The sequence below is a fragment of the Neofelis nebulosa genome, chromosome 5, assembly GCF_028018385.1.
Source record: "Neofelis nebulosa isolate mNeoNeb1 chromosome 5, mNeoNeb1.pri, whole genome shotgun sequence".
Lineage (NCBI taxonomy): Eukaryota > Metazoa > Chordata > Mammalia > Carnivora > Felidae > Neofelis > Neofelis nebulosa.
The window spans coordinates 5,850,505-5,871,265 of NC_080786.1; the positions used below are offsets into that span (position 1 = coordinate 5,850,505).

Genomic DNA, 20,761 nt, shown 5'->3' on the forward strand with positions numbered 1-20,761 from the left:
CCCACTCACTCTCTCAAAAATCAACAAATTGCAAAAAAAAAGAAAAGAAAAGGGACAGCGTTGGGAGAGGACCAGGCGAAAGCTAGAGTCCCAGTGGCCGTCCTGTGATTCCGGAAGCATGTCTGGAAGCCCCGCATCGCAGGAAGTGCCTTCCCAACGTGGGTCTCCTGGGTCAGGCTGAAAGATTAGGCTTCCGTATACTTACCTGTCCCGTTCATCTTCTTGACAAATGGCCCCGGTGACAGTTTTATTCCCCACGCCACACTCGTCACTGCGACGAAGCCCTGATCCGGGCCCGGACGGCAGGGGGGAGGCCATTCTGATTCCTCCTGCACCGTCAACCCAGATGTTTGCCGCTTTGCACTCCGTCATTTGTCCTTAACTGAATTGCAAGGCCTCAGGCCTTTCTTGTGTACACGGCTCAGTGGCCTGGCCTTCTGCGTGGCTCTCCCTGTCAGTGGCCAGGGGTAGCCCTTTGCCAAGGATCATGTCCCACTGACCGCCGTTCCCAAGGACCATCCAGTCCAGTCTGCGCCCTGAGAGACAGCCGTGGGGTGTCATGTGTAGGTGCTGGACGATCGGTCTCCCTGAAAGTGCCCTTTCTGCAGAAGCCAGAAATTTCAGGTGCAGAGGAGAGCCTAAAATGAGGCTGCCCTGGAACCAGATGGGTCCCCAGCTGCTCCTAGAGCTTGAAATGCAGAATGTCAGTCCCCTGAAGCCAGCCATGACCTCCCTTGGGGAGTGAGCACCAGACGAGACGCCCCAGAGCCCTCTGGCCTCCCTAAGGGTATGGAGCCGCTCCAGCCTTGAGGTTGGCCTGGGCCTCCAGTTGTGTTTATTTTCCTTTGACCTCAAGGTCCAGCCCCAGACAAGGGAATTTGAGGTTTTATTGTTTTGATCTTAACTAGTTTTTATTTGAAATGCAGGGTCTGACTTTTTAAATTATCAGAGGATTCAGATTGCTCTGAAAGTGCCCTTCTCCAACCACAGGGAGGCCTGTCCTGGGGCGGGCTGTTCATCTGCCCCGCCTTTAACTCTGACAATTACCACCATCATTGTTATTATCCTTGTGATGATGAGGATCCACGGTGACGATTAGTCAAGGTTGCGAATAAACCACACATTTACAAAACTGTCAAATTGGTAAAAGATCATTCGCACACAGAATTATTTACTGCTGGAGGAGAGCTGACGGAGCGGTTCATTTGAGTGACAAGCTTCCCGGAAGCATTGAAAATCGGTTTCACCGCCGTTTAAAAAAAAAGGGACAATAATTAGCACATACCTCCCAGGTGAAGCAGGCAAAGTGGCCTCCCCGTGTGCCCTCCGGGGAGGGTCTTTGTGGTTTCTTTGGCAGAGATGAGCAGAGGGAACTGTTTGCTCTGAGAGGGTCCTCTGCTTTCACTTTCGGGGTGGGGGGGGTAGGTTTTACCAGAAGTGGGTCAAAGCTGGCATCTGGTACATACCTCCTTGTGTGGCAGGCAGACTGAGGAAGTGTGGGTGGGTCTACTGCAAGTCACCTCGCTGGCAGAGCCCCAGCCATCCCCACAGGTGGGCTGCCGAATGTTCCAGTTGCCTGCCTATCCTGCTTCCTCACCAGAAGCCAGGCTGGTCCTCCACCCACAGTCAAGGCAGCACTGTCTGTACCACTGGCTCAAGCTGCTGACCCTTCCCTGAGCCGCAATTTTGCCCTCTTTCCAGATTCCCAACCCCATCCCTGCCTGGTGGCCATTTTCTCATTCTGTGGATCTGAGCCCACACCAAGGCCACTGCTGGTGGGCTCTTCCTGAGTCTTAGATGTGCCCACGCCCACCCCAGTCTCCTTACTCCTCAAGCCATGGCCCGATTTATAAGCTAGATGTGTCCCTCTCTCATCACCCCATCCAGCCTCCTCTCTCCATGTTAAATGGTTTTGACCCCCAGACAGCCTCATTGAAGGGTAAAGAAAGAGTTAAAAGTAACTCATGTGAAGGGTTTGAGGGTTGTGGTCAGAGCAGGAAGATGCTTGAGAAATAGAAATCAGATGCCTTCCATGGAATGCCAGGCCTGGATTTGTTGTACACAGTTAAACAGCTTTATTTATTTTCCCCTCTTTGTGAGTATGTCAATATCAGTATCCGAATATCTGGCTCTTACCGCTTGGAAACCATAGCACACAAGCTTGCGTGTATCGATGACTGGCAAAACTTCAGCTTTTCAGCATCCGCCATAGCAGGAAAGAATTCTCGAGAGACAGACGGGAAACCTCTGTTTACGTGGGTGCCTGGAATGGGGAGGTACCTAGTTCAGGGATAAAATTTTCGTCCGGCCCACATGGAATCTTGGAATTCAGTTCTTCCTGCTACTTTGAGGCCCAGCCGTTGTCACTGAAAAATGTGTCACTGAGTTGTGTTGTTTCCTCCACAGGACAGTTCATCTGTCATCCAGTTCATGACCCGTGCCAAGGTCAAGGTGGATGGTGCCCTGAGGGTGGTGGAGATAGCCAATGGGAACCCAGAAGAGATGACGGTGAGTCAGCCAGCCTTAGAGCAGCCCTCTTGGGAGGGTGAGGGAATCTGGGTGGCTTGGTGCTAGAATTTGAGGGTAAAGACAGTCTCTGAGCCAAGATGTTGGCTTTGCGGTAGACCCAAGACCATGCCTGCCTTGGCTCCCAGGCCCCCACGGAGAACTGCTGCGGTCTGCTCTTGTGATAGCATTGTTCTTTACTGTGCCATCATTATGTGAAGGCTCTCTGCTATGACCAGCTCGAGGAAAAATAGTCTGGAAGTACCCTTGACAGGGCTTGGATTTCCACGCTGAAAGCCAAGACTATTTTTATCTTTCTCAGACCTTTCCCTGAAACCTCATCTGCCTCCCCAATCATATTGCTCCATGGATAAACACTAGGCGTCTTAAAAACAAGTGGTTTGAATAACTTTAAAGAAGTCACATCCAAATTTCTAAGCCCTACAACCTTCTGTCACTCTCTGCCCCCTTGTCCTGCCTAAAGTGCGGGGGGTGCAAGCTTCGGAGACACAGGAGGGTGCGGCAGCGGGAGGCGTGGATGTGGGGGTGTGGGGGAGGCCGGAGGGGAAGTGTGGCCTTGGGACCGTGCTGCCTTTTACGGGTTTTCAGGGGTCGGGAGGGGAGGTGCATTCTTGACACTCACTCTCAGATCCTGGGCAGATAGAAAGGGTCGAGACAGCAGCCTGCGAACGGGTTTTGCCACGGAGCGAGGCAGTGACGCGACTCTGGGAGGGGTCGGTGTTGCCGTGACAAATTTACAAATGTGATAAAGTCATAGAGGTTGTGTACCTGCAAAGAAAAGGCTGGTAACTTATTTTGCAACAACAATAGGAGCACCACGTGTCTCAGTGTTAGGATATGAATCAGCCCAAAGCCCATTCGTGTAAGTCTCCAGGGACTGCAACGAAACCTCAGTCCTGCTCCTGTGTGTGGTGAACAAGAGCCAAGAGCACCAGCTAGTGCGGAACGAAGGTGAATCTGGGAATGGGGGAGGGTCATTAGAGCTGCGCCAGGGCTTGGGTGTGCCATGCTCAGTGTGGGCAAGGGCGGCCGGGTGCAGAGCTGGACTCCTCTGTTCGCTCTGAGAAATTGTCCAGGCAATTTCTAATTTTAATAACAGGAACCAGAAAGGGTGACTTGGAATGGCACTGGCGTCTCTCACCCTCTAGGGCGAGTTTTTCCAGCGGACCAGGTGTTCGGAGCTGGCTTTTGCCTTCCCCTCGCCGCCTTTTGGCCATTTCACTGCTAATTCAGACCCTCGCCTGAGAAGTGAAGGAGACTGGTTCATTGCCCATTGTCATAGGTCTGGTTAAAAAGTTTTATAGCCCAACATGCGAGGTTTGGAATGTTTGAGTAGACCACGGTGTTCCCGCTTGAGAGCTAAGGGATGTGATTTAGCAGGTTTCCTACAGGTGGAATCCCTTGTGTAGATGAAAAAACCAATTGACTGGGCACATCGCCCTCAGTGAGAACACTGAGCTGTGGGATCCGGGAGGACATTGCTTAACATGCCATTGTTGGCCTTCTGAGTCATCTGTATGCCCCCCAAATGCCACTTCCATTAACTACTGTTCCATTTTGAGCACTATGGTGATATTTTCATTATCAAGAGCTCTGTGAAAGCAGCTCTCACTTCCAATGATTTTGCTTTAGGACTGACCCATGAGAATCCTACGATGTCGCCTTCTCCCTCCTTTCCAGGACTTTGCCTTTCAACCCATGAGCTAGATGAAGTCCTACAGTCTGTTCTCAACTTTCCTGGCAGGAAAAAAAAAAAAGTCTTTTCTGAGTAGGAAGGTTTACTTTTTTAGAACAAACACGTTCTTCCCTGCATGAGTCTTCTGAAGGCCTGGCTCTCTGTCAGCTATCTATTTGAGGGGAAATTTCCATGGAGGCTATAGCCACCAAATTTAAACCGGGCAAAGTTTCACAAGATTTTAGATGAGATACCAAATTCTGATGGCCTTGGAATGAACAGGAAGTGTCCTTTCAGCTGGTAAGGAGCAGGGTGTGGGTGAGAAGGGGAAATAATCTGATTTGTAACCACATAATGTGTATACTGTGGTAAATTTCCCCAATCGGGAAATCAAGTGATTTTCCTGGGACTCTTTGGATCTTTTCTTTTTATGCTATGGTCTGAGTGCTTTACAAAGCATTTGAGTGAATAACTAGAAATATGTGATCGATTTTTGAATGTTTATTAATAAATAGATCTGGAGGGTACTTTGGGGGGGGGGGATGTCTACGACCAGCCCCATCAAGCTCACCTGTACAGATCCAAACCTGAGAGCTCCAGGTGAGATCTGTCGTGTTATATTCTGTACTGGTTGCCAAGTGCCAGTAGTATGCTGAATTTCCTATTCTATTCAACCCAGCCCTTTTTTTTTTAAAGTTTATTTTTATTTATTTTTGAGAGGGAGAGCAAGCGGGGGAGGGGCACAGAGCGAGGGAGACGGAATCACAAGCAGGCTCCACCCTTTCAGCACAGAGCCCGATGCCGGACTCAGACTCACAAACTGTGAGATCATGACCTGAGCCGAAATCAGCTGCTTAACCGACTGAGCCACCCAGGCGCCCCGACCTGGCCCTTCTCACTTTTCAGGGAGATTTGCCAACAACTGAGGCTAGAAACTCCCCCAGGACAAACCAAGAATCTGGAGGATCAGCTTTACTACTGCAAGCCACCATCCCCAACCCCCTTCTCAGGCTGGATGAGAAGCTTGTATGAATTACATAGCACACCGATTTTCTTGATATTTTCCAGCTGAAGAACATAGGATACACACATAAATCCACAGGTGAAGAAGTCATTGCCATGTGGAGTGTATACTGGGCTAAGACCTTAGGAGCAAGCGGGAAGGACTGATTCTCTTTTTGGCAGAGTCAGAATGGGTTCGAAGGATATATGGCAGCTCTCAGCATTGCCAGGAAGTCTGGAGAACCAGGCTGAGGGCAGGAGAGGAGTCCAGAAACCTGAGGAGCCAGGACCACGGGCTCAGGCCATGGGAAGAGTGCACGTGATGCTTTGGACACAGCTGTCCCTGGCTTCTCTCAGCCTCTTGCTCTGGAGTCAGTGGGGAGCCTCTCACTGGCCGAGGTTGGGTCCCTGTCGCCGGGAGACCACACCCCAGGGAAAGCAGATCACTAGCATCTCTGTGACACCATTGCCCTGAGACTTACACAGAGGAGCATTCCCCAGCACTAGAAGGGAGGGAGGGGGTCAATACAGGGCTGCCAAGAAGTGACAGTTGTCCCCTCTCGTGGGCCTCTCTTATCCTGAGGATCAGCATCAGGCCAGCTAACCCCTGGCTCTTCTTGGGGCGCCCATCTGCAGCCTTAGTGAGACAATGTGAAAATCTTTGTCCAAAGATGGTTGAGGAGTGTTTGGGCTTTTTTGCCTTTTTTTTCTGTCTTTCTTTTTTTAAGAAATAGTATGTTTGAAAGGGTGATACTTCCTTGCGTATTTGACAGGGCAGGCATTTGGGGCCCGTCACCTTCTGCCATGGTGCATGGGAACCATCTGTCCACACTGGGGCGTTCACCTCCCTCACGCAGCCCACTGCCCTCGGCACCCCTTCGGATGGGTCAGAATTTTAACAAGTGCCTGGAGATTTCCTTGTGCCCCCCCAACTCGGTTAGAACCACTAAGCCTCTGCCTCTAGTGAACGAAGGACCTCTGACACTTGGGAAGAAGAAATGACTTGCCCGGCATCTCACAGTGACTGAGGCAAGAACACCGCGTCCCGGCCTGAGGCTCCTTCCCCCTCCCTGCCTCAGCCAGCCAGTCCCCCAGGAAGTCACTGAGCCTTTGTGGGTGAAAGGGCCTGGACAAAAGCAAAGTCTCCAGCATGGAAAGGAAATCGTTGACTTGTTTTAAAGTATCTCTGTTAAAACCGCCCAGGTGGCCTGGGAGCCCAGCCAGCTCCTTCAGGCTGGACCTGGCTGTCCTCACCCCAGAGGGGGCCTTCCCTTCTCGTTCTAATCAGACCCCAGAATGAAGCCTCAGCATTGCAGCCACACTTTCGCTTCTAAAGTCACCTGCCCAGCCAACCACTAACCGAGCAGGGCAGCAAGTACAGAGTTCATTTTCTCTGAAGCCATTTCCATCCAACTCCCAAGCTCAGCCCTTTCGAGAAGCCAGTCCTCTGTGAATGCAGAGGACTGCATCTCCCCTCGGGAGTCAGAAAAGCCCGGGTTCCAGCCCTTCTCCCTCCCTGTGACTTTGGGGATCAGGTAGGCTGTGTGAGCCTCAGTTTCCTCATCCATAACACGGGAAAGCTGCTTTCTCCGTCCTAGAGATCTCCTCCCTTGTTCTGCAAACCGCCATTGCCCCCCAACCAAAGACACAAGCCGGGGCATCTCAACCAGACGGGCGTCACCTAACGCGGTAAACAGAGACTATTCTCAAAGATGCCACTTGCGGTCCTTTTGTTGTGCTGCTTCTTGATGGCAGCTTTACAATTTTTACAGTCACCGAGTAGATTGTGACCTGTACTTCACCGTTTACGTGGCCAGTTACACTTAAAATTAGGTTCCACGAGGCAAGAGAGTTTTTCCCCCTCGAACCTCAAGTTACATTGAGACGTAGGTTGCAGAAGAGGGTCATTGGAAGGTCACCACCGGTCCTACTCCGCACCCACCAGCCCCACAAGTGAGAATTAAGTTATAACCATAAGAAATTGAGAAGTATTCCAGCAAAGTTTGCCAAAATATGAGTCCTACTTCCTAATAGTCACATTTGCTTATTTATTTGATGAATATTTACAGGGGCCTTGCTAAGAGCCAGGTACCGTACTAGGCAGGCACTAGGGATGAGATGGGGAACAAAATAAACGTGGCCCCGGCCCTCCCAGGGCTGATTGAGGGGACAGAGGATGGGAAACAGGGAAGCAAAGAAGGATTTCATTGCAAATTAAGGTTAGTTCTGGGCGCCTGGGTGGCTCAGTCGGTTAAGCTTCCGACTCTTGATTTCGGCTCAGGTCATGATCTCACTGTTCGTGAGACTGAGGCCGCTCTGAGTCGGGCTCTGTGTTGACAGTGTGGAGCCTGCTTGGGATTCTCTCTCTCCCTTTCTCTCTGCCCCTCCCCTGCTTGTGCACACATGCTCTCTCTCTCTCTCAAAACAAATAAGCCTAAAAACATTTTTTTTAAAAAAACAACAACAAATTGAGGTTAGTTCTATGGGAGCAACCTGCTTTCTTTTCTTTTTTTTTTTTTTAATGTTTATTTATTTATTTATTTTGAGAGAGAGAGAATGAGTGGGGAGGGGCGGAGAGAGAGGGAGAGAATCCCAAGCAGGCTCAGTGCTGTCAGCAGAGCCCAGTGTGGGGCTTGATCTCACGAACTGCAAGATGATGACCTGAGCAAAATCAAGAGTCAGACGCTGAACTGACCGAGCCTCCCAGGGGCCCCCTGGGAGCAACATGCTTTCTCTTAAAGGAGTCAGGGAGTCTTTCTCCAAGGAAGGTGAGACCTAGAAAATGAGAAGGAATTGGCTTGCCAAGGATGGGGAGAAGCGCCCCAGCTCAGGGGGAGAGCTGCTTAACACCCCAGCGGCCCGCTGTGCTCACAACTCGAAGACCAGTGTGGCAAGAGCCTGCGGAAGGGTGAACGCATCTGTGGGGAAACACACGGGCAGGTCTGCACCGTGAAACACCAGAGGGGGCAGTGGCGAAGGGAGGCCAATGAAAGCTTCTGTTTGAAGAGGGGAATGGCATGATCTAATACACAGTCGACCTTTGAACAACACAGGGGTTAGGGGCACCAACCCCTGTTGCTGTCACAAATCCACGTAGAACTTTGGACTCTCCCAAAACTTAACTATTAACAGCCTGCTATTGACCAGAAACCTTACTGATAACGTAAGCAGTCAATTAACATGTAACTTGTATGTTATCCGTATTATATAGTATGTCCTCTGTATTATATACCTATATACGGATATGTAATAATCTGTATTATATATCTGTGTCCTTACTATGTATAAAGTAAGCTAGAGAAAAGAAAATGTTATTAAGAAAATCATAAGGAAAAGAAAATACATTCATAGCACTGCACTGTATTTATTTTTAAAAATCCACATGTCGGGGCGCCTGGGTGGCTCAGTCGGTTAAACGGCCGACTTCGGCTCAGGTCATGATCTCATGGTTTGTGAGTTCAAGCCCCACGTTGGGCTCTGTGCTGACAGCTCAGAACCTGGAGCCTGTTTCGGATTCTGTGTCTCCCTCTCTCTGACCCTCCCCTGTTCGTGCTCTGTCTCTCTCTGTCTCAAAAATAAATAAACGTTAAAAATAAAATAAAAAATCCACATGTAAGTGGACCTCTGCAGTTCAACCTGTGTCGTTCAAGGGTCAGCTGTGTATTCTTTAAAAACCACAGGCTCCGGGGCGTCTGGGTGGCTCAGTCGGTTGAGCGTCCAACTTCGGCTCAGGTCGTGATCTCACAGCTCTTGAGTTCGAGCCCCACGTCGAGCTCTGTGCTGACCTCTCAGAGCCCGGAGCCTGCTTCGGATTCTGTGTCTCCCTCTCTCTCTGCCCCATCCCTGCTTGTGCTCTGTCTCTCTCTGTCTCTCAAAAATGAATAAACATTTAAAAAAAAATTTTTTTGTTCTTTAATAAAAAAAAAAATAGTGGCTCTCACTGCATGGCCAAGGACAGGCTGAACCACATGAAGAATAAGCCTCTTCCTCCCCCAAATCCTCAAGAGTCTTGGTCAGTTTATCCTAAACCGATGATTTCTGGTTATCATCGCGATCGCTATCATCGTTATTTTTGTAAACAACAGAACCCACTCCTAGGTTGAAATACGCTTCAGTTGTCTCAGGGGTGGGGAGCCTGGCATTTCCCCCTTCTCCGTTTCCCTTGGTGGACGCTGTACCCCACGCCGAACCCCTGGACTCTAGAGAGTTCTGCTACGAAAGGTGGTATTTTAGGACAAGACTGCCGTCCGGTCCATCAACTTCTCTCACTAGACACGAGTTGAACCCCCAGTGAGTATGAACCAGCATCACTCTATACCCTCAAGACGTTCACAGCACACGCAAGCGGGCACGCAGACATGCTCGCAGCCCGGTGTGGTTATGTACTGCGAATGCCCAGCTGAAGAGGTTAGGGCGGGCTGCGTGGGAAGAAACAGCGACCCCTGAGCAGGCGCCAAAGGAGTCTTCTAAGGGACGGGCGAAGGACAGGCATTCCACAGGAAGTCGTGTGGTGTCCTAAGCTAGAGTCTCAAGGAGCAGACGTGAGATGAGTGTGTGCGTGCAACCGGTTTATTAAGGAAGTGCTCCCTGTGAGCCCAGGAAGGGAAACTGAGGCTCCAGGAGGTGAAAAGACCTTCCACCCTGAGGCACCACGGCTTGCCGGTTGAAGAGCCAGGACGGGCTGCTGGGGCTGGCTATTTGCAGGCCCCGAGCCTTCCTTACCCCTGTGCTCCTCTGCCCTGTGCTGGCCCATTGCCCCGCGCCCACACGCACAGTGGGAAGGCCATTCTGAGCAGGTGGTAGGGATCACAGTCCTGGGTGGTGAGCAGCTGGCCCTTTGTTTCAGGAGCGACCCTCGGCTCTGGTGGCCTGAGCAGCACGTCACGTGCCGACCCCGGGGTCTGTTGATTCTGGCGCTCTTCCTGGTGAGGCCTGGTGCCTCACCAGATGCATGGCTCCTCGTCCGGATAGCCTGAGGTGGATGAGCTGTCCTCTAAAGAGCAGCCGTGAGGATTATCAGCAGTGGTGGCTATAAAACCTCTCAAGGCGGCGTCGAGAACTCAGCCCTTTCCCAACAGACGCGGCCCATGATTAACCACAAAGGGATTATGGCACCAGCCCAGCTCTCGCCTCTGCAAATTCTAACAGAGCAGGCCATCTCCGACACCCGGCACCTGGCAGCCACGGGCACGGGTGACGTCTGTTTGTCACGGCACAGACGTATGATGCTGATCTCGCCAAACGCACAGTTTATTTTCTGTTCATTGATGTGGTCTCCAGAAGTCTCCCTGCTCCCCTGAGCGGGTGTGCTTTCCGAGGGCTGTGTTCTGAGAGCAGTTTAAGACGTGGTTCTGCTGAGAACATTTCCTCCCCCCTCGCCTCCCCCCTCGCTGGCTGTTAGATGTAATCAGAAGCAGGTGGAAATGTCATTTCATCGTCCCAGATGTTCCGTCCCCTCCACTTTTTCTCTTACTCGAATTCCTGCTCTGTGAGGTGTGTGTGAGGTCGACTGCAGAGAGCGTCTTGCCGTCGTAATTGACCTTCAGCCGACCTGGGTCTGAGGCTGAACCTCCCTTTGGGTGGTGCTGACTGCACCGTCCCCTCAGCACCGGAAACCCTTGTCCCCGCAGGGGCCTGGGCCAGGCACACCCCGTTGTGGTCACGTCCTCAGGCCTCACAGAGACCTGAGCGTTGCCAGCTGTGACACGAGGCCTACTTGCGGTGGTGGGAATTTGAAAGTTTCCAGAAACACAGAAACGAGTCCAGCACTGTGATTCGGGTTTGCCAGCTGCCTCAGACCGGAAGTGGGCTTCCGGAGGTTCCCAGACACCGGCTTGCCAACCTCAGGTGCATGAAACTCCCCAGCAGCCGGCAGGACGCCCAGGATGTGGGCCCGCTCTTGCCCCGGCCCGACGTCCGTCCTCCTCAAAGCCTCTGTGGAGACAAATCCTCAAGCCCCTCCTTCTCTTACGTATTATTAGTTCACGTCCGGCACACGAGCCTCCCGGCTTTCATCCACGGCTGTGCCATCAGCCACCCCCTCGCCGGGCAGAACTGCCACCTCGGGTCTCCCGGCCTCCACCACCAGACCCCCCACCGTCCGCAGATCTTTTCCCCTTTTTCCTCACCTCCTTTCGTGCTGGAAGCACAACATCTCCCCTGCACCACTTCCCCTACAACCCTGCTACCAGGGCTGTTTGTTCCTTGAACCTCCCCCCCACCCCCCGCCCCGTGCGAAGTTCTCCCTTCTCATCTACCGTCGTTTTTCAGCTAAGTGCTCCCGGCAAACTGTGAACCATATCCCTCCCCGGGTCCAAACCCTGCGTCGGATTCCCATTTCTCTTAAGATGAAACGTGTGACTCATAACCCAGCCTCCAGCCCTTCCTATCTCTCCAGCTTCACCTTGAACATCTTCCTTTGGTGCCTTGTTCATTCTGCCTGCTCCGACCCCGCTGTCTGCTGGCCCTGTCTCACCCCTGCCAAGCTTACTGCGGCCTCAGGGGTTTTGCATATGCTGTTCCTTCTGTTTGGAATGCTGTTCCCTCCCCTCTCTTTGACTCGTCGCTCTCAGCTCCAGCAGCTCCTCCAGGAACTCTTTCTGACTGCCACGCCTATCTCAGAGTCTTTTATAACCCTGAACCTCTGCCTTGGGGCACTGGCCAAAATTATAATTTCACATCTATGTGTCTAATTGATCAGTATTCTCTAAAAGCCAGAAGCTTCGTGAGGACAACACTATCTGCTTGATTCATCAAGGACCTCCTACAAGCGCCCGGCACGTAGCAGCTGCTACATAGACAAACAGATGGATGGATGGATGGATGGATGGATGGATGGGGTGGACAGACAGATGAATGGATGGACAGATGGGCGTGTGGGTAGGTGGGCAGATGGATGCACGGATGGCCAGAACTCCCCGCCGAGAAATAACATTTGCAAATATATTTTTGAGGTAGAGAAGAGAACACTCAGAGACTCCGGCTTCAAACCCCAGCATCTTCTGTTGTAGACTGAATTATATCCATGCTCCACCTGATGTTAGAGCCGAGAGGACGTTGCATTCATGAACCACACCGTGAATCACAATCCTGGTTTAGGTGACTGGAGACGTGCATTTGAAGCCTTGTTCTGTAGGAATTCACAGGGTGCTGGAGCCCGTCAACAGGAAGATGCATCGTTACCTTACAGAGTGATAAGGACTAAGAGACAGCACTGCTCAGCTAAGGTTTTAAAACTAAGTCCTGTGGAGCCATGGGGGTCCCTTGATCCGGTTCAGGGCCTGCTGCGGCTGGGGTAGGGAGGGACGGCGTAGGAAGGGGGTGCTGAGCGGGCTGGGCTCGGGCTGCCTACCTTCTCTACAACCAGAGAACCTCCGTTTTCTTCCGTTTTGTACATTGAGATGCCACAATAGGGCTTCTCTGCTAACAGAGGCTGAAAATGGCAATGTTTCCAAAAGCTCAAAGAATGACTAATTCTGCCAAAAAGTCAGGTTTCTTGGAACAGCAGATGTAGGAGCAGAGTCTCTCTTTTTCCATTTTTTTTTTCAACTTGGCTTTAAAACACTGAGTCAAAAAGAAGTTTTAAGAGCGAAAAACAGAAAAAAAGGAAAAGAAGCCCCATAATCTCAAAAAAGCACCTGTGTACTTTTAAAACTTCCTACCATGTTTCTGCAAAGCTGACGTCTTCTAGATATTAAATTGCTATCTTGATTTTTTTTTGCACTTAATGTTGTAACATTTGTCATTTCCCCATGATATTATCCCATTTTCAAAAGTATTTAAAACTTGGAAATCAGGCGAAAAGATGATCGCATGTCCTTCCGATGGTAGACTGGAACGTTCCCTGGCCCCTTTCTGCTCCAAGTATGGACCAATGGCATTGGCGTCACATATGCACCAGAGAGAGAGAGAGCACATATGCACGTGAGCAGGGGAGGGGCAGAGAGAGACGGAGAGAGAGAGAGAATCCCAAGCAGGCTCTACCCTGTCAACACGGAGCCCGAAGTGGGGCTCCAAGCCATGAACCGTGGGATCATGACCTGAGCCAAAGTCAGAAGCTTAACCAAGTGAACCACCCAGGCGCCCCTGAATACTTTTAAGATGAGCAATGTTGGATTTTGTCAAATGGACAAGAACAGAAAGGCATTGCAGGCGGCCAAAGCAGCCTGCAGAGGCCGGAGAGCACAGTTCTGGCTGGCGAGATGATGCAACCCAACAAGGATGGGAATGATGGCCCGGCAAGGGGCTGGCAAGGTAGGAAGGAGACGAGACTGTAAAGAACTTGGGACCCTGGAATATGTATTCAGCGTAAAGGGAAGTCACCAATAGCGTAAGCAGAGAAGCAACATAAGACCTGCGTTTTAAGAAGACAACTCCTGGGGCACCTGGGTGGCTGACTCTGGCTCAGGTCATGATCTCACAGCTCATGAGTTCAAGCCCCGCATCAGGCTCTGTGCTGACAGCTCAGAGCCTGGAGCCTGCTTCAGATTCTGTGCGTGTGTCTCTCTCTCTCTGCCCCTCCCCTGCTCACATTCTCTCTCCCTCTCCCTCCCTCCTTTCTTCCCTCCCTCTCTCTCTTTCTCCTAAAATAAATATTTGAAAAAAAAAAAAAAAAAGGCAACCCCTGATGGCCTCTCCGGGGCCCCTGAAAGGGTGCTATGAGATCAGACCAGGCCTGACCTGGAATAGTGACTGGGGATGGGAACAAGAGAATACAGAGAAAAGATACGTAGAGAGGTCCAGGGGCGTGACCAGGATCACCAGCTCTTTAGTGGTATAGTCGAGGCTTCCTGGTCACTGCTTGTTGACTCCCTGCTGTAGTCCAGCTGCTGTGCCTTCCTTTGGGGTTTTATCTGAGATGTGACTTCTTAAAGCTGCAGGACGCTCTGATTTTCTCCCCCATGTGAGCTTATTAGGGTCTTGACGCACGGGAACCCGCTCTGCCAAAGCACGAGACATGCATCCAAGAAGACGGACAGCATCACTAAAAATAAGAAAGGATTAAACACGCATTCTGGCGAAGTGACAGGGCATTCTTGTGGAATTTGCTAGACTAAACTGCTGTGGATACTGTTAGCTGTGCCTGTATCCACAAAACCAGATCTCCAGCATGGCTTTGCCAGGATGCAGATTTCTGATGCGGAGGGCAGGCAGCGTCCCTGAGAAGCCATCGGGGTGATCCAAGGGGCTCGACCACAGCTGACCCACACTGAGCTCACAGCCTGTCTCAGCAACTCTCTGTCGATGAGAAGGTTCGGCAGACTTATGTTACGTGACCCTGCGGTGGGAATTTTCACAACGCTATCTGATTTTCCCCCTCAGACCCCCGTTTCACAGAGGAGGAAACGGAAGGCGGTATCTTGGCTGTCTAAGACCGTACCTGTTGGCCATAGTGCCTCAAGGCTCATCTGTACAAGACGCCATGAGAGATTCTGATTGTGGGGGGTGACCCAATCCACAGCCTTTCAGGGGCAAGAACCCAAGGGCATGAATCTTTCTTTAAAGACCTGAATCTCTAGTCTGAACAGATGGGTGCGTGATGGCAGACTTCAGAGTTGACGCTGTGCCATTCCAGGTGTACTGAGGACAAAAGCAGGTGCAGCTAATCCAGGCCCTTAGAAGTCAGGGTCACAGTTACCTGTGATGGGGAGGTGGTTAGCCGGAAAGGCATGCAAAGGGGACTTCCAGGGGTTCTGGTCCCATTCTGTTTCTTATTCTGGGTACTGGTTGCACCTGTGCATTTAGCATGCGTGGGATAAGAATTCAGTGAGCTGTGCACTTGGGTTGTGTTTACTTTTCTCTGTGTATATTTGACATCAGTAAATAGTTTTTAAAAATGGAAAAGTAGCCAACCATGCCCAACCTCAAAAATACCTCCCTGCCGGCAGTGATGGAGAAATCACCTTCTGTTTGTCAGAGCTGGGTTCTGCCCGGTGCCAAGCTTGGGGCTCTGTGTGTCTTAGCCCCTTGAATTCTCTGCAGAGCTGCTGTTTTACCCCTATGTTGCAGATGAGAGAAAGGGGGCTCAGAGAGGTTAAGTACCTTGCCCAAGGTCACATAGCCAGTGAGCACAATACAGCAAAGAGGCCTCCTTTCCGTTCCCAGAATGACTATGTGTGTAGGCAGTTTTCTTTCATTTGCCCCCATGTAGGAAGGGATGGTCTCTGCTCTGCCTGATTTTCTTTGAGATGAGGTTCTGGATTCAGCGTCTATGGGTGCAACTATGGCAGCTTGTCTTCCTCATGACTGGCCATCCAGCCCCTCCCCCCAGCACACACCCCTCCCCTCCTACTCGGGCTGTGGGAATGGATGCAATGAGATCGAGATGCACACCTTTGCTTTTCTTATCACCAGGGCACCGTCAACAAATGACCTATTTAACCAACAGGTAGTCTTTAAGAAGAGCCATCGTCATCTGGGCACTCAGTGGTGCAGTGTTGACAAGCTCAGATTTGGGGGGTTGGGGTTGGCTGGACCTGAGTTCAAATCCTGACTCTGTACTTCAGCTACTTGGCCCAGAGAAAAAGGCTTGTCCTCTCTGGGCCTCCATGGTCCCCCTCTGTAAAATGGGCATTGAATCCCTCATAGGGTAGTTGTATAACGTGGATAGGAGGTTACAAGACACAGAGGAGCATTTGGGAAGAGTTAGCTGGGAGACAGGCCCTAAAAGGGGCCATAAGCAGTGCTGGTCACTGTAAGGTACTGTGCCCAATCACCCCATGAAGCTTGAGTGGGGAATCCCTGGGCTCCCATGATTAGTGAAGCTTCCAGGCAAGGTGAAAGCCACAGCCGGCCTCCAGCATCTAGCTAGGTTCAGACAGGCTCTCCCCAAGGAGGGGATGGCCCAGCGTGGACAAAGACCCGGGGATGGGCCAGCTGGGCAGCCAAGGGAAACAATGACTGCCCAGAGCTGGGACTTTTGTCTCTTTTGCAGCGAGCTTGAGTGGGCAGTGATTGTTAGGGCAAAGTTACTATGCGGCAAGGACACAATGGATGCTTGGAATTCTACAAAACCAAACCCCACCGTGCCCAGTGGGGCTGGAGCAGAGCCAAAGGGTCCAATTAGTGTTGAGCCAATACATGTTAAGCAATCCGTTCTCCGGCAGGTGGGTGGGGGCCCTGACTTGTCTCCCAATTTCTGGAGTGTAAATGCCCCCACGTCGATGTAGCCAGGAAGAGGAGCACACGGCTGGCTCTTGCCGGCCGATGGCCAGTTCCAGCACACCACTGACTTCCCATAAATCTGGGGAAACTTGCCTCATGGAGGCACGGGCTGGGATTGCACATGGTTCCCACCGAAAACCAGAGCCCGGCGCTTCAGGAGTGAGGGTCTCCAGTGTGCTAGGCATTGCCATGAGACCGGAGACGGATGGCGTCCCGGCCCTTGGGGAGTGACAGTCTGTCAGGAAAGTGGCATCCGTCAAATGCTTGCGCTGAGCGACACGTTGAGCTGAACACTTGGAAAGAAGCCGGCACGGCCACGTCCTCCATCGCAAAACCGCAATGCACGGGAGGCCGTTGTTGCCCGAATGCAGAAGACTGCGTCTTCTGAGACTTTCACCACACTTAGGTTCACTTCATGATATTGAAGTCAGGCTTGTTGTTGTTACAACCCTCTCAAGACCTGGGGCTTGGATTTCAAGTGGCTTTTTCACCCCCTGATGGTGAAAAATCCATCGGTCTACAACCAGGAGAGAACTGCACAGAGTCCAGTCTTCGGTAACAACAGTCTGGACTCCTCTGTAGTTCGCTCCGAACGTCAAGCCCAGGCCGGGCTCCGTCACGCTATGGGCACTTCCATTTGAAAATCATTCCCCCTTCTGCTTTGCCTCCTAGGTGGTCTTCGAAGCCTTGCACAATCTGGAGCCCCGTGGCTATGTCGTGGGCTGGATCATTGCCATAAGTCTGCTGGTGGGAATACTCATCTTCCTGCTGCTGGCTGTTCTGCTCTGGAAGGTGAGTCTGGTGATTGCAGGGCCCTGTGGAGCCCCCAGCCATGGATGCCCAGCCCTCCTGCCTCGCGAGGATCCTCTTGAAAGGAGCTTCCTTTTAGAACTTCCTTCACGGTGCAGGTACCAGACCTTGCAGTGAAGCAAGGTCAGCGTCCCCCTCAGGTTCGAATGGACTCTTGGCTCCACTTGAGGCCATTACAGCCGAGGCCTGGACCTTTAGAGCGAGAGCAGACGTCTCAGCCCCGCCCTGTTCTTACCTTCTCACTGGTCCCAACAGAAAGGTGGGAGCCTGACTCCACGACAGAAGCCTGGGAGGAACAGCAGGGCCTGGGGTGGTTCACCGTTTGCTCGGAGAAAACACCAGCAAAGCAAAAGCCAAGCGACTCTTGGTTTTCTTCCCATGTGGAACAGGAAAAGGACTTTTGCCCTGAGGACTCGGGCAACTAAGATGAGATATAGTCCAGAGTTCCGCCTGGGGAGCTGCGTGGTCCGTTCTCCCAACCCCGGGTGGTTCACTTGTAGGTGAGCCCGGGAATACACTTGCCCTGCTTCCTTCACCGGGGAACACTGGCCCCTCCTTCTCGCCTCTTGTCACTTTCTCAAGGGGAAAGGGGTGTCCACACCCCAAGTCTGAGCTGGTTTCTTTGCCTCACACTCTCAGAGGTCTGGAGTCTCTTCCCTTCAGAGCCTCTGTGCTCGTCAGTAACAACCTCAGAGTCATTATCTAGCGAAGGTGTGCCCCTCCTTCTGAGTGCTCATGTCCCAGGTAAGTGGGTCCCCGGTTGGTCCTTACGTCTCCAGGTCCTAGAATAACACCAGAGGGCAGAGCTGGGACTTGTTGCCACCAAAGCCCTGCTTTGCTAGTGTTCTGGGTTTCGGATGCAGGTGGGAAGCAGCCTCTTATGTTATTATGGACGGATGCTTTAAATTCAAATCATCACTTTCTTGGGGGTCACAAAATAATTTGCATTCATCGATCAGACGTTGTAACCTGTCAATAAGAAAAAAAAAGGTATATGGGGCGCCTGGGTGGCTCAGTCAGTTGAGTGTCTGACTTTGGCTCAGGTCATGATCTCCCGGCTTGTGGGTTCGAGCCCCGCGTCTGGCTCTTTGCTGGCAGCTTAGAGCCTGGAGCCTGCTTCGGATTCTGTCTCCCTCTCTCTCTGCTCCTCCGCCACTCGTGCTCTGTCTCTCTCTCTCTCTCTCTCTCTCTCTCTCTCTCTCTCTCTCGCAGGAATAAATAAACATAAAAAAAAAAAAAAGGTATAGGGCCGTCTGGGTGGCTCCATCGGTTAAGTGTCCGACTCCTGATTTCAGCTCAGGTCGTGATCTCACGGTTCGTGGGTTCGAGCCCCACATCAGGTTCCATGCTGGCAGCGTGGAGCCTGCTTGGGATTCTCTCTCTCTGCCTCTCTCTTTGCCCCTCCTCTGCTTGCTCTGTCTCTGTCTCTGTCTCTCTAAATAAATAAACAAATAAATAAATAAATAAAGACTTAAAAAAATTTTAAGTCTCTAAAAGAAAAAAAGCACAAAAACACTCAGGAGTCCGCATCTCAGAATAACCACGATGAACAGTATTGTCTCTTCTTGACCTTCTTCTCTGTAGAGATATAGACCAAGCATTCTCATAGCACCTATTTATTTTTGAGAAGGATGTTGAACTTCCCAGTAATACACACGACATGTTTAGAGGTACAATACCTCTAACGTTAAAACAGTGGGTCCAATTATTCATCTGAAATAAAAGCATAATACACATACTTGTATCCAAGAAGTCGAGACACAGGAAACTCCATGTTTTCACTACACATTCTTCAGACTGACAATTGGGCTGATTGCTCTAAGTGGAGGGCTACGTCACCTGAAAAAGTTCTGGAGGTTTAAAGAAAACTACATGGAACACATTCCTTGAAGAGAAGTTTCTCTTATGTTCCCATGCTTCTCAGACATTCCGTGTACTCTTTTCAGCCTCCCCCGCCCCACCCCGAACACAATACTGCAAACATCTTTCCATGTTGTTAAAAACCCACCTCCAGGCGGCCCCAGTGTCTGCACGCACCCATCCTGTCCCCCGATGCTGGGAGCCAGGTGGCTCCTGGATTCACACCCCCTTTAAACGGTGCCACAGTGAATATCCTTAGAGCCAAATATTTGCACAAATCCTTCATTATGTACTTAAGATGAAACCCTAGAAATGGAATTACTGAGTCAGAGGAAATGCATACTTTAAGCCTTTTATTACATCCTGCAAATCGCCTCTAGAAAGGTTATACCCATTCCCCCTCCCACAAGCGCTATATCAAAAGTGTCCATTTCCCTATATATTTGCCAGGAGTGAATATTACCTGTTCAAAAAGAAACAAAAAATAATGTGCCAGTTTGTCGTTTGTTTAATCTGCGTGGCCAGATAGGTTCTCAACTCTTCCTTGTGTCCTCCGACTCCTTCCGGCCGGGACGGCCTCAGGTCTGCAGGCAGAGAACAAAGCCAGCTCGGTGTTTGATCTGAAAAGACAGTAAGAGCTTTGGTTGGGGTGTGTGTGTGTGTGTGTGTGTGTGTGTGTGTGCGCGCGCACGTACTCCTTCCTTCTGCCTTTGGGCTCCTCAGATGACAGGAAGTCCTCCAAGGCTGGGTACGTGAGACCAGACAGGGACAGAGAGTGGGGAGTGTGGTGGCCATGCCCTGCTCGTGAGGGAATGCCCTCCTTCTGGCCACCCGCCTTGGCCCTGCCATTCAGGTCTGTGTCCCAACTCTGTGTCCACACTCGTGCCTTCTTCCACCTGCCATCTGCCTAGCTTTGCTTCTGCTGTGTTTGTTTAAAGAATGAGGTTGCAGGAGATAGCTGCCGTGGGTAGTCAGGACCCTGATGTCACCCAGCTGCTGTGTGATCCGAAGTGCCAGGACCCGAGGAGGCGGACCCCACCCTCTACCACGGACTGGGCGAGGGGGCAGAGTGGTGGCAGTCAAGTGGTGGCATTACCCCAGACGAGGTCTTGCCATCACTAACAAGGGGGGAAGCGCAGGGTCTAACAACACCTTTAAGGAAGCAGTTAAATGACTCCAAAGTGGAAAGCCACTTTGCTCATCCTCCAAGAGCAATATTTCATTTCAGCTCAATTTATTGAACGTTTGCTTTGAACCAAACGCTGGGTAGGCACCTGGATACGACGATAATTGTGACTCCTCCCTGCCCCTGAATGCTTCGCCATCTAGCACACAGACCTATAAATGGAATAGGGGGTGATAAGCGTGTGCAAACTTCTCTGGAAACTGAGACGAAGGTACCGTTGAAACCTGGCTCTCACGTTTGCCAGCTGTGTGGCTGGAGACGGTCACCCTCTGTGAGACCCTCCGTTCCCTCAGTAAAACGGAGACCGCAACCTCTAACTTGAGGCATAGGGAGGATGCGGGCAAAATGCTTAGCACCGAGCTGAACACACGGGAGCACCCGAGAGAAGTCAGAGGACATTTTGCAAAGGAGGTGTCATCCAAGCCTGACCTTGGATGTGGTTTGAGTTCTCCAGGCAGGGAAGGGCAGGTGGATATTCCCTAAGAAGGAAGAGGAGGTGAGAATGGGAGCCGCGTGGGAGGCATGTCACGGGCAAGCAG

At 51.3% G+C, this 20,761-nt stretch overlaps 1 protein-coding gene across 3 annotated transcripts in view; it reads left to right on the forward strand.

The window, feature by feature from the left end:
• ITGA9 (integrin subunit alpha 9) overlaps positions 1-20,761 on the forward strand; it is a 363,974-nt gene that overhangs the window by 312,215 nt on the left and 30,998 nt on the right. For 2 of the 3 annotated variants that reach the window (XM_058729394.1, XM_058729395.1), the window contains exons 26-27: positions 2,407-2,508; positions 17,039-17,158. In XM_058729394.1, coding sequence (XP_058585377.1) covers positions 2,407-2,508; positions 17,039-17,158 — 222 coding nt within the window. The remainder of the gene's footprint in view (positions 1-2,406; positions 2,509-17,038; positions 17,159-20,761) is intronic. The other variant, XM_058729396.1, reaches the window with a different exon arrangement.